The following is a 12,500-nucleotide window of genomic DNA, read 5'->3' as shown; positions in this document are numbered from 1 at the left end:
GTGTTTAACACTCGTCGCTCTGCAAACGTTTGCTAAACTGTGTGTATTGTCATAGGCTTTGACTGACTGGTGCATATTTTTATGGTGCATCATATTTTATGTGCTTAAAAAGTGAAAGCATGACACCATAAATACAGAATTGTAGATTCTTTTCCATTTAACGTCCGACTTTCTGAGATTAAAGAAACGCAGCATTAGAACAGTGGGAATGTGGTTCACTCGAGGAGGGCCTGGTGGAATAGCCTATCATAGGCAAATAAAAACCCTTTATATACTGCCCTCGATTTATGGCGTATGCTAAATTATTCATGAGAGACCAGCCTTTATATATTAATCTCTGCGCTGTTATGTGTTTATGTGAAATTTAACCGCTATTATCATCATCTCTGAGCTCTGTGTAAAGAAATCTCTGAGAGTATAGGATGCTGAATACATCTTGATACAGTATCCTGTACGAGGTGCAATAGAAAGACAAATCACACAGTCGATAACGCAGTTTGCTCTGGATCCAGGCAGAAGTTCCAGTTGTTGGAGTCAAGATAAGACTTTACATACCAATGAAACTACTGGAGAGTTAAACCCTGGTATTAAAGGGACAGTTCACCTCTAAATAAAAAGTCTGTCATTTTTTACTCACCCTCATTCATTCAGAACTCGTATGCTGTTATTTTTTCTGTGGAACACAATGATTCACACAGCTATTTTGCATCCAATGAGAGTTAAAAGCTCGATTAAATTCAATTCACATTTATTTATGTAGCGCTTTTTACAATGCATATCCTTTCAAAGAAGCTTTACACCATGTCCTAACCAGACAAAATCATTTGTCTGTCCACACTAAACGCGATGTGTAAAAATCAATCAAAACCCACAGCCAATCAGAACAGCGTCTGGGCGGAGTCAACCAATCAGAACAGCGAGTGGGCGGAGTCTCGCGGCGAGTGCACAGCACCAGAGAGTAATCTTGACGGCAATCGCAAGAAAATGGATAAGTAGCCTACAAAATCAAATTCACTAATATTACACCATTTAAACGTTATTAACAATACATTCTACTGAGTTACTAAAACAATCTTTGTCACAGAATACACTTGTTTGCTCACAGTTTGAACGTTCTTGTTTCCATTTGTTTAATTTCAAGATCTGAGGTGAATTATCCATTGTTGCTTTTACAGCTTTAAAGCTGGAGCATAAATGATATTCAGAGTCACATTACACGCTTTTAACATTAAATAAAGCACATAAACAGTCCCTGAGATTATCATCGCCACACTTTGTTTTTGTTGTTCCAGCGCGACGTCGCAGAAAAATAGAAACCGTTTCGTCGCGTGTCGCCGTCGCGGCTGGTTAGGACAAACACTCTGATTAACATGGAGAATATACCTTTTATCTTACTATTCTAGTAAGGACACGGTGTTACAGAAAATCCATGGTTCTTTATTACAATTTAGAGTAATCTGGGTGAATTACAGGTGACTATGTGTCAATGTAATGTCCACATATCAGAAATTACAGTTCTTAGATAATACAAATGTGCAGTATTGCTGACATCATGTATTCATTCAGACAGAAAACAATAAGCTCATTCAAGCAATTATTACACATTGTGATTAGGCCTATAATGATTACAGTTTATACTTATATTTGTACACTTTTAACGTTTATTACATTAAAAATGATTACATATATCATGTCTACCAAACTCCAAAAAAGTAGGCTATATATGAATATACTGTATTGCAAAGTGTAATTTATATCCTGTGATCAAAGCTGAATTTTCAGCATCATTACTCCAGTCTTCAGTGTCACATGATCCTTCAGAAATCATTCTAAAATGATGATTTGATGCTCAAGAAACATTTATGATTATTATCAATGTTGAAAACAGTGCTGCTTCATACTGTATCTGAATACGCAGACTCAAGACAACATGTTGTTTACATCACTGTGCATGTGAGTTTTCATGTGAAGTCTCAGTCTTGCGTGCAGTCTTATATTCCTCAATGAAATGCTTTACACCGTACATTTTTAAAACATTCAGCATAATGTTCCCATGACAAAATCATAACAATAAAATAAATCTCCTCAACAGTTGGACAGAGAGAGAGAGAGAGAGAGAGAGAGAGAGAGAGAGAGAGAGAGAGAGACTAATTAAAACGAACGACTCCAGTTGCTGCCTGCAATCGACACAACCGCGAGTCAGGCGCATGTTTGCGTTGGTGGTTTGCCTTGATTAAAATCTTCATCCATTCTGCTTAGGAATCTCAATAATATTGAACAACACTGTTGAGTTCAGTATAAATTATATAAAATGCGTGATGAAAAAGCTATTGAGTGTTGAGAGGCCACTTAAGAAACAACAGCAGCTTTATGTACCAGCACGCACATGGTCTCAGTTATAGAACAGTGAGACGCCCATGTGAGGAGTGTTAATCACATACTTGTCTACTATATAGTAGCTATAGGCGAAAAACAGAGAAGTATGTCTGAATTCACAGTACTCATAAAAGAGAAGGCAAAAAGTACCAGGATGATCTACTACTTCCGGCAGATTCTGAAGTGAGCATAGATGGACACTTTACTATCCCATACTTCCAAATTTGAAAAGACAATAATGTCCAAACTAAATGTATATATCGTGGCAAGCTTGACTGTAAGTGAGAGAAGCATTAATAATACTATTCATTCATTTCATGACAAAATATAGATTTTACCAAATATCTCTCTCTCTCTTTGTGTGTGTGTGTGTGTGTGTGTGTGTGTGTGTGTGTGTAGGTTTGGCTACTTGTGATGGGCAAATATTCTTATTTATGACAAGGTTTGGTTTAGGGGTTGGGTTAGGCCATAGAAAATATCATTAACCTGATATAAAATCAATGTAAGTCTATGCAATGTCCTCAATAATATAGCCTGTGAAACAAATGTGTGTGTGTTATGCATTTTCTATACTCACTAAAGTATCTTGTTGTTTGCTTATAGAAGCAAGCTAATGCCAAACTCAATCAATAGTGAGGAGAATCAGTATAGAATCAATACTTGTATGATGCATGAGTTGCAGTCTGGCTCGGACTGTCTCTGAAGTGCATTAATACAACAATGATAGATCAGTGTGTGCGTGTGTGTGTGTGTGTGTGTGTGTGTGTGTGTTTCAGTGTTTAGCGCCCCCTAAAGCTTCACCACTGACAGAGCTTCGAAGCAACAAAACAAATCAATGTTTACAAATCATTTTATTAAAAATGTTTTTTCATTATACTAAACAATCATTGGTGTAACATGTCTATGTACACAGGCATAATATATATATATATATATATATACATGTATAAAATATATAAAATCATAACAGCATTCAAACTGTTAAAAAAACTCATATTGTCTGTTAGATTTCAGTAGCTGCAACTTTTACAAAGCAGAATGCGTGGAGACAGCCTGCATTTATACCCGTTTTAAACAACACGGCGCGACAGGGGAAATCATTTCACGAGGGATTTTGAAGACAAAATTCCAAATAAGTTATTGTTTCAAAGAAACTCTTTTCCCAAGCGCACGGGCCTCCGTCAAAAGCCCATGTGATCAGAATCTACAGCAATATCCACAGCCTTTGTTGCGACAGCAGTTACAGCAGTATCTGCACAGCGAAATATTACTTGTGACGTGACGTCTTGTCCTGAAAAATGCCTATAGGGGGAAAAGAAGTACATTTTATTTAGGGCCAACTAAAAACAAGCAATATAAAATAAAAAAACGCTTAAGCAATAAAAATAAATAAAAAAAAGTTTAATAAAATGTAACTAATATTAAGTCAATTAATTGTTAATAATATTAAGTCTATTCATTATTTTATTTGTTTTCATTTTGGGGAATACATATATATATATTTCAGATGCAAAAGCCTCTAAGTGCCATCTAATATTTTCTTCTAAAATGAGTATTTTTATCAAGCTCGCATATTTAAGTTCAGTAATTTCACTTTAATGACAATTACTAGGTAATTTTCATTGCCATTAAAGTGAAATTACTGAACATAAATATACAAGCTTGATAAAAATGATCATTCTAGAAGGAAATTTCAGATGGCACTTAGAGGCTTTTGCATCTGAATTCTTCATATATATTTATATATATATATATATTCCCCAAAATGAAAACAAATAAAATAATGAATAGAGTTAATATTATACACTCACACACACAACAACAAGCAATATAATAAAATAAAAATGTTTGTGTGTATTTTTTTTTGGAACGATCAGCACATTACATTATTTACACACACATTACATCATATATACATTGCATTAGCTCTATATGAACTTTCCTGTAGCTCAAACAGTGGAGTGTTGGCGCTTGCAACACAAGGTCATGGGTTTGATTCCCAACTGATAAGAATGTAAATATGTACCTTGAAATGCAATGTAAGTCGCTTTGGATAAAAGCGTCTGCCAAATGCATAAACATAAATGTACATAAATCAGCTGACTACACACCAGTGGGTTAGCCTGTTCCTGTGGAGCTTCTGGCCAGAGCTGGTTCTCCTGAGGTGTTTCTCGCTCCAGGTGACGCTCGTCCTGCACCTGCTGATCATACAGACGTGAACACTTTAAATCAGGCAGTATTTCTCATGAAGACATCAGTGACCTTACGTAATGTTAATCAAATCGCATTTGCAACTATATGAATCAAAGTTCCATGACATTTTTATTTCAAATGTCCCGAAAGATATGCTAAGCAAAATAATGTTTAATACTGGCAGGGGCGTAGCACCAAATTTTGGGCCCTGGGTACAAACCATCTTGCTGGGCCCCCGTACCAAATACCATAGTGATACCAATGGGTGGGGTATTGCATTTTTAATCATAAAAACACTTAAAATGTAAACAAAATAAGCCACACTCTGATTAATATATTTTTGTTTTATTGTCAAAAGTATAAGTTAATTGATGATTATTTGTCTGTTTAAAATAAATGCAGACTATAGAATCACAGGGTACACTAACCGCCAAACTAGACATTCAGTCTTTGAATTACGTTTTTAAAATTAGTAATTTTCAATCATTAAGATGTGCATTAAACTGAGAACAATTCTGTACTTAATGTAAGAGCGTGCGCGAGCTAATTTGCAAAGCAATGCGGTAAAATAGGCGCTAATGATCTGTGTTTTTGCGGTGTTAGATTTTGACAATGGAGGGAAATATACAGTGTTTTCATGTAAACATCTGATTTCTGCAGAGTAAGATTACGGTTAACACCTTTAAATATTACATAAATGTATTATTTTGTATTTTTATTAAACTTATTGAGTGTAGGCCTATAAATCAGCAGCAAAAAGTAATTCTTGAAAAAATCTGCACAGTAATTTTATCAAATCTACACGTTAATAAAAACAAATTGCTATTAGTACTCTTATAAAATTCAATTAGGCAATCATACATTTCTCAATTTTATATTTATATATTAATGTCAAGAATTTAGAAGTGTATTTATATAGCCTACGCTACACTACACAGAAATAATACACAATTAAATTATGCTTATTTGAAATGCATTGAGCAGGCTAGGTATGAAACGCTTCAAAACAGAGCGCACAAAGCGCGTATGCGCATCGCAGGTGCAGAATGATGTGCTCAAAGCGACATGGAGTCACAGCAAGTGTGCATTTAAAAGTTCACGGCACAAAGCGAAGACATGTCGAGCGCACACATTCTAGTGTTTATCTGTCCAACAGTTTATTGATCATTTGTTTCTTCAGTTTTAAATTCCAGTTATTGTGCGTCTGATGCCGATTCATAGTCCTTGTGATCTAACAGGCACACGGTAGCGAGTCGTTTAAAAACAGCAACAAACTCCAACAAAATAAAGTCATTTTATGTAAATCCACAGCCTTTTCTCTACAGATCAAGCATTATAATGTTAATATATCATATTGGAGAGAGTTTTACCGTGCATCCTGCTGTAACCGGCAGAGGCGCGCGCGCTGTTTGAATAACGTTAGTTAAGTTAGCTGTTACTGAATGGAGATTGACAGCCGCAGAGGAGCGAAAACGAGTTTCCGTAAACTTTAATGATGTAATACGACATCTGTCCCTCACATTAAGCTATGGAATGGCCTCAGATGACTTTGTCACCCAAACTGACGTGAAAAAAGCGCGAGGCGCCGAAAAGCGCGCTGTTTGCATCCCTGTATGTATGGTGTGATACTATAAAGTATTGGTATATTATTCAAACAGAGTACGAACATAAATGTATGCTATTCTACCTGGAGTAGATATTTATGTTAAAACAATGTCAATGCTCGATGATGCATTTGGAGCTCACCTTTCTTTTCAAAAAACTGAGTGAGCAACTGCTTGCCCTCATTTGCCTTTCTCTCTTTAATCTTCTTTTCTTTTCGTTTTTTAGCCCCTTATTTTCCTTTCTTAAGGAAAGATATGACTCTTCCCCTGTCTTCCTAATTCCTATCACAGCTCACTCCAGCTCCTCCTGTCTCTCATCAACTGATTCACCGCGGGTCCGTAGCAGAAGCACCTGACCTGCGGGTCGTACCATTTACATTGATTCGAGAGGGGTGGTGGGGCCCTGCACAGCATGAAAATCACTTTTTTATACCAAACCAGTGCCTAACTACAAGTTTAGTTTTGCACAGGAACTTTTTTATTTGTACATAAATGTTATAAAAATGTTAGTGCATGTATATGTATGTATAGAAAACTGACTTCTAAGGGCCCCCCCCCTGCCTCGGGCCCTGGGAACTCGGTACCCTTTATCCCCCCAGTCCGACGCCCCTGAATACTGGTAACACATGCATAAACTGCATAAAGCATTGAAAATGTGAATGCATATAGTTATTTTGGAGACTCACCTGTGTGAATGGAACGGCCCCGGCCTGAAGGACACACACACATGCGATGACGACTGCAGCGAGAGCCACGAGCGCACACTTCATCTTCTCGTCTGGAACGCTGGAGGTTGAAGACTTGAGGCTCTGGACCAGAGGATGATTTCTGTTGAAGACTTGAGGCTCTCTGAACCAGAGGATGATTTCTTCTGCTGGGTTTAGTCTTTCTCCTGCTCTCTGCAATGACAGGCACGGCTCTGCTATTTATTGAGCTCAGAGAGCGTCGGGTCTGAACCTTTGACCTGCTTGACTCTTTCCGTCAGCTCTTGCCCAACACTGGAAACTCTGATCAACTCTGGGGAAATCTAGACGTACTTTACATATATACATGACATATGAATAACCACATATATTTAAACTATTTTCACAAGTAATGAATACATTTTCCAAACTCTTAATACTAATATCACAACAGATCATTTCTTTTATCAAACATTTGAGCATATTCTCAACTGAGTTGAAAATCACAAAGTATCCTTTTCACAACACAAAAGAAGTGTTTCATCTTTATAAATGTTTCATTCCTGTCATAAAGCTCTTACTATCCAACTTTGTAGGTTCGATAGTAACTTTGCATCTCTTCTCGTTCAGTTTAACACATTTGTCTGTTATTTAATCCGGCTGATCTTAATGGTTAATCAGGGAATCATTTGGTGCACCCATATATTTCTCTAAATATTGATTCTATAGACAATTTCTTTAGAACTTATTGTTGTACAAATTATACTCATGGTTACAAATGAATTATTTTTTACACAAGTGATATATCCTGATAACCAACATGTTCAAAGTAAGTGTGTGTGTGTGTGTGTGTGTGTGTGTGTGTGTCGTGAGAGAGAGAGAGAGAGAGAGAGAGAGAGAGAGAGAGAGAGAGAGAGAGAGAGAGAATGTGCTATTTGTGAACATAGAGTGAGATTAACATCAGATTGATCAGAGACGCATCAATATAAGAGAGACAGATGGCATCAAATCCTCTTGACAGATTCGTAACTTCATCACCTTTTGATAACACACTAGATATATAACATTATGGATTAAATGACATAAGTTAGGTAATGTAAGTGTTTGTTGTAATGTGGCAGCTGTAGCCTGTATTACTGTAATTATTTCAGATTTTAAACGTGTAACTTGCATTGTTTGCTGTTGAATGAGCTGATTGTTAAAAGTACTGAACTGAAAGAAGATTGTATTGTTGTGTTTCGGTGATTAAACCAAATGTTCTCATTACATGTTACAATAATCTTGTGTTTGAAACAATGATTATGTGGACTGAGATGTGTAAAACTGTAATGAAAGCATGAGATCAGGGTTTGACTTGCTGTGGTATCAGTTTAGATTTTTGTACGAAGATCTATCTATCTATCTATCTATCTATCTATCTATCTATCTTTGATCAATTCAGTTTTTCTTTCTTTGTAACATCAGAGAGACAAAGATCTTAAAAAACTGATTGATCATACATAACTTAAATATAATAGTGTAATTTATTTACTTGCTCATTGGTTAAAGTGCATTCACACAGAATACAGAAATGACATGGACGGACGAGATAGATAGATAGATGGATAGATGGATAGATGGATAGATGGATGGATAGATGGATAGATGGATAGATGGATAGATGGATAGATGGATAGATGGATAGATAGATAGATAGATAGATAGATAGATAGATAGATAGATAGATAGATAGATAGATAGATAATATGTTCAGCGTGCACGGTTATAAAGTCCATTATATTATTATTATGTAAAAAAAAAAAAAACGTAACTTTTTTTTCATATTGGACAAAAAAAAGACAGAAATTCCATGTTAAAGTGTGGCATACAGTAATGAATCAGGATCATCAGGAATGTCTGTGACGAATAAGCTGGAATGATCTGAATTCATCTGTGCATAATGTTGATAAACTAATATCAGTCCCATCAGAGCAAACACACTCGTTCTCAGGGACGATTCATGAGGTGTGTGAGGAGGTGTGTGTGTGTGTATGATAACCTTCTGCCACAGTCCATCAATAATCTCAATGAAGATAAACCATCAATGATCATTTCAATTATTGCTCTTCTTTTCTCATCAGAAGAATTTAAATGCGGACCAAATCTCTTCTTGCAATTTTATTATTTTGGTAATGACAAAAATTCCATTGAATAAAGGACAAGTCTAGGCCACATTTTGAGGAAGAATAATCTTTTTTTTCTTTCTTTTTTCTAATGCACTTTTTGGATGATAATTTTTTTTCTCTGTTTCTTCTTTCTGTTATAAACTGGTGTCACAGTAAATGCTCTTTCTAGGAACATATGCACTGTGAAATACATATGTGAATTCTAAGAAATCTAAAAGACAGGAAAAAAAGATTTTAAGTCATATATTCAGCCATATAGTTTGTATGTGTGGGGATTTACATGCTGGCTGCTTCTATGCCACTATTTTTGTAAAGATTATATGTATTATGAAAACTTCTAGATACATTTGAACTGAAAATGTTTAACACTCCGATATTGGGGAGACAAAAAAAAAAAAAAAAGAATTGAATACAAAGTAAATATTTTTCATAAATAATTGCATATGTCAGTTCAACCTTTCTTATATAGTTCAGTTCAACATCTTACATATAAAAAAATTATTTATAATTTTAAAATATTTATTTGTGTGTACCAATGACCTGTTTAGCATATATTTAATGTTATAGTGCTATATTTAAGCTATTATGTATTATAAATCATTTTTCTCTGTCTATTCAGGCTATTGTATTTAGTTGACTCCTTTCAAACGTTCTTTCTTAAATGTAAATTATTCATCAAAGAAATCATATATATATATATATATATATATATATATATATATATATATATATATATATATATATATATATATATATATATATATATATATATATATATATATATATATATGTGTATAAGTTACATTCCAAGAATAAACTACAAATGTCCTGCTGGAAAATCTAAAAACTTCCATACTTTAAGTTGGTAAGTTTGATTAATTTACGTGAATCCGTCCATGAAAGTGTCTATTTCAAAACTTGAACAGTTTGCATCATGAATAGGTGTGTGTAGTGCAGGTTGTGACTGTGTTTGCTGTATTTACTGGAAGTGTATTCTTTCTCAAGGGAACAGGGACACATCTGGGCGTTTGTTGGGGAGCGACGCCAGTGTTATCAGCGGGATCTTCTGCTCAAACACACACAGGCTCCAGAGCGCCAGGCGCCACGGCCCCTCTCTGTCCGGGACAATGACCCTCTGCTCATCCTCACTCCGCCACTGTCAGGAATTCACTCACACACGCTTTCCCAAAAACAGGATTTATGACCAAAACACGATCGATATCCAGTCTTCACCAAAAAAACAAACAAAAAAACTTTTTCAAAAGTCAAAAAGCCTGTTGTAAGGAAACCAGGTGAAAACACACACTCAACATGACATGAGTGAATATCTTGATATAAAATCAAGAAGAGTTCGAGCGGTGGTTTGCTGGTGTTTCTGTCTGGTCTTCTAGACGTGTGTTTGGTTGGTTTGAAGCACCTGATATCTCAGACTCAGCAGCTTCAGTGCGAACTCCAATCCAGACCCCTTTAAAACCATCAAAACTATCCAACTTTAACGGTTTTGTTTAATAATGGAAGCAGCTTGATTATATTGGCAACATCATAACTGAAGTTTTGGCACAGATTTAGCACAGGCTGCTTTTATGATCATTGGATTTTTTTATTAATATGCAAGTATGATACTTTGCATATTATAAAACTGAAGAGTGCAATAAAAGCGTGATTTGAAATGCAGCACGCAAATAATTGGTTTTGTTGTTTAGCCAACAATGTGACTCTGATAAACATTAAAATACATAGAACACTCATATATTAGGTTTAAAAAAAAAAGTATTCATACTATCCACTATCTTAGATTTTTGTTTTATGAGCGTGCAGCAGTGCATTCTGGGATTGTCTTCTCCTCAATCAACGATTTGATGATGCAGTAAAATTTGCCACATAAATATGTTGCTTACCTTTTAAAATCGTCTTCATGTCGGAAGTGCGTCTCGTCTGAGTTGGCTGGGGAGGATCCGTTTTTACAAGTTAGAACAGGATGAAATACTGTGAGAATAGAATAGAATAGAATAGAATAGAATAGAATAGAATAGAATAGAATAGAATAGAATAGAATAGAATAGAATAGAATAGAAAAATAGAACAGAATAGAATTGGAAATAAAGCATAGAACAGAACAATAGAATATAACATAATCGAACAATAGAATAGAGCAATAGAATAGAATAGAACAGAACAGAACAATAGAATATAACAGAGTAGAATAAAATAGAACAGAATAGAATTGGAAATAAAGCATATAACAGAACAATAGAATATTACATAATCAAACAATAGAATAGAGCAATAGAATAGAATAGAACAGAATAGAAAAATAGAACAGAACAATAGAATATAACAGAGTAGAATAAAATAGAACAGAATAAAACAGAACAAAAGAATAGCGTAGAACAAAATAAAAATAGAATAGAACAGAACAATAGAATAGAGCAATAGAATAGAATAGAACAGAACAGAACAACAGAATAAAACGGAATAGAACAAAACATTAGAATATATAGAATAGAACAATGGAATAGAACAGAACAATAGAATAAAACAGAATAGAACAGAACATTAGAATATATAGAATAGAACAATAGAATAGAACAGACTAGAACAGAACAATAGCATAGAATAGAATAGAAAACATAGAATAGAACAATAGAACAATAGAACAGAACAGAGTAGAATAAAATAGAACAGAATAAAACAGAACAAAAGAATAGAGTAGAACCAAATAAAAATAGAATAGAACAGAACAATAGAATAGAGCAATAGAATAGAATAGAACAGAACAACAGAATAAAACGGAATAGAACAAAACATTAGAATATATAGAATAGAACAATGGAATAGAACAGAACAATAGAATAGAACAGAACAATAGAATAAAACAGAATAGAACAGAACATTAGAATATATAGAATAGAATAGAACAGACTAGAACATATGGAAGCTTGTTTCCGCCACTGAATAAAACATTTTAAAAGATAATTGCGACTTTTTATCTCACAAATGACTTTATTTCTCAGAATTGCGTCTTATAAAGTCAGAATTCTGACTTTTTTTCTCGCAATTGCAACTTTATATCACGCAATTCTGACTTTATATCTCAGAATTCTGACTTTATATCTCAAAATTCTGACTTTATATCTCAGAATTCTGACTTTATATCACGCAATTCTGACTTTATAACACATAATTGCGAGTTTATATCTCGCAATTCTGACATCTTTTCTCAGAATTGTGAGATATAAAGTCCAATTCTAAGGGGGAAAAAAAGATGGACTTTTTTTTTTACCTTAGAATAGTTTATATCTCACAATTCTGACTTTATAACACGCAATTGCGACTTTATATCATGCAATTCTGACGTTATATCTCCCAATTGCGTGATATAAAGTCAGAATTCTGAGATATAAAGTCAGAATTGCGTGATATAAAGTCGCAATTGCGAGAAAAAAAGTCAGAATTCTGACTTTATAACACGCAATTGT

At 34.5% G+C, this 12,500-nt stretch overlaps 2 protein-coding genes across 2 annotated transcripts in view; one reads left to right on the top strand and one right to left on the bottom strand.

The window, feature by feature from the left end:
* LOC308704774 (uncharacterized protein) overlaps positions 1–12,500 on the top strand; it is a gene marked incomplete at its 3' end in the record, with an annotated part of 525,175 nt that overhangs the window by 355,891 nt on the left and 156,784 nt on the right. The gene's annotated exons all lie outside the window — the stretch shown is intronic.
* Positions 3,210–7,068, bottom strand: hamp (hepcidin antimicrobial peptide). Its single transcript, XM_081389703.1, has 3 exons — positions 6,860–7,068; positions 4,488–4,577; positions 3,210–3,678 (listed from the first exon to the last, which is right to left on the bottom strand). Exons 1-3 carry the CDS (start codon positions 6,941–6,943, stop codon positions 3,574–3,576), a joined length of 279 nt encoding a protein of 92 aa, XP_081245829.1. The 5' UTR covers positions 6,944–7,068; the 3' UTR covers positions 3,210–3,573.

Source organism: Scardinius erythrophthalmus, assembly GCF_964197995.2.
Source record: "Scardinius erythrophthalmus genome assembly, chromosome: 16".
Taxonomy (NCBI): domain Eukaryota; kingdom Metazoa; phylum Chordata; class Actinopteri; order Cypriniformes; family Leuciscidae; genus Scardinius; species Scardinius erythrophthalmus.
Note: the sequence above shows the minus strand (reverse complement) of the source record. Positions and strands in the feature narration are given on the sequence as shown.

Bases quoted from the DNA above. Each gene is read 5' to 3' on its own strand.
- hamp (XM_081389703.1), bottom strand. From the start codon at position 6,943: ATGAAGTGTGCGCTCGTGGCTCTCGCTGCAGTCGTCATCGCATGTGTG. The intron at 4,578-6,859 runs GTGAGTCTCCAA...CTGTATGATCAG, and splicing joins GGGCCGTTCCATTCACACAG to CAGGTGCAGGACGAGCGTCA. The intron at 3,679-4,487 runs GTGTGTAGTCAG...TTCCCCCTATAG, and splicing joins AGGAACAGGCTAACCCACTG to GCATTTTTCAGGACAAGACG.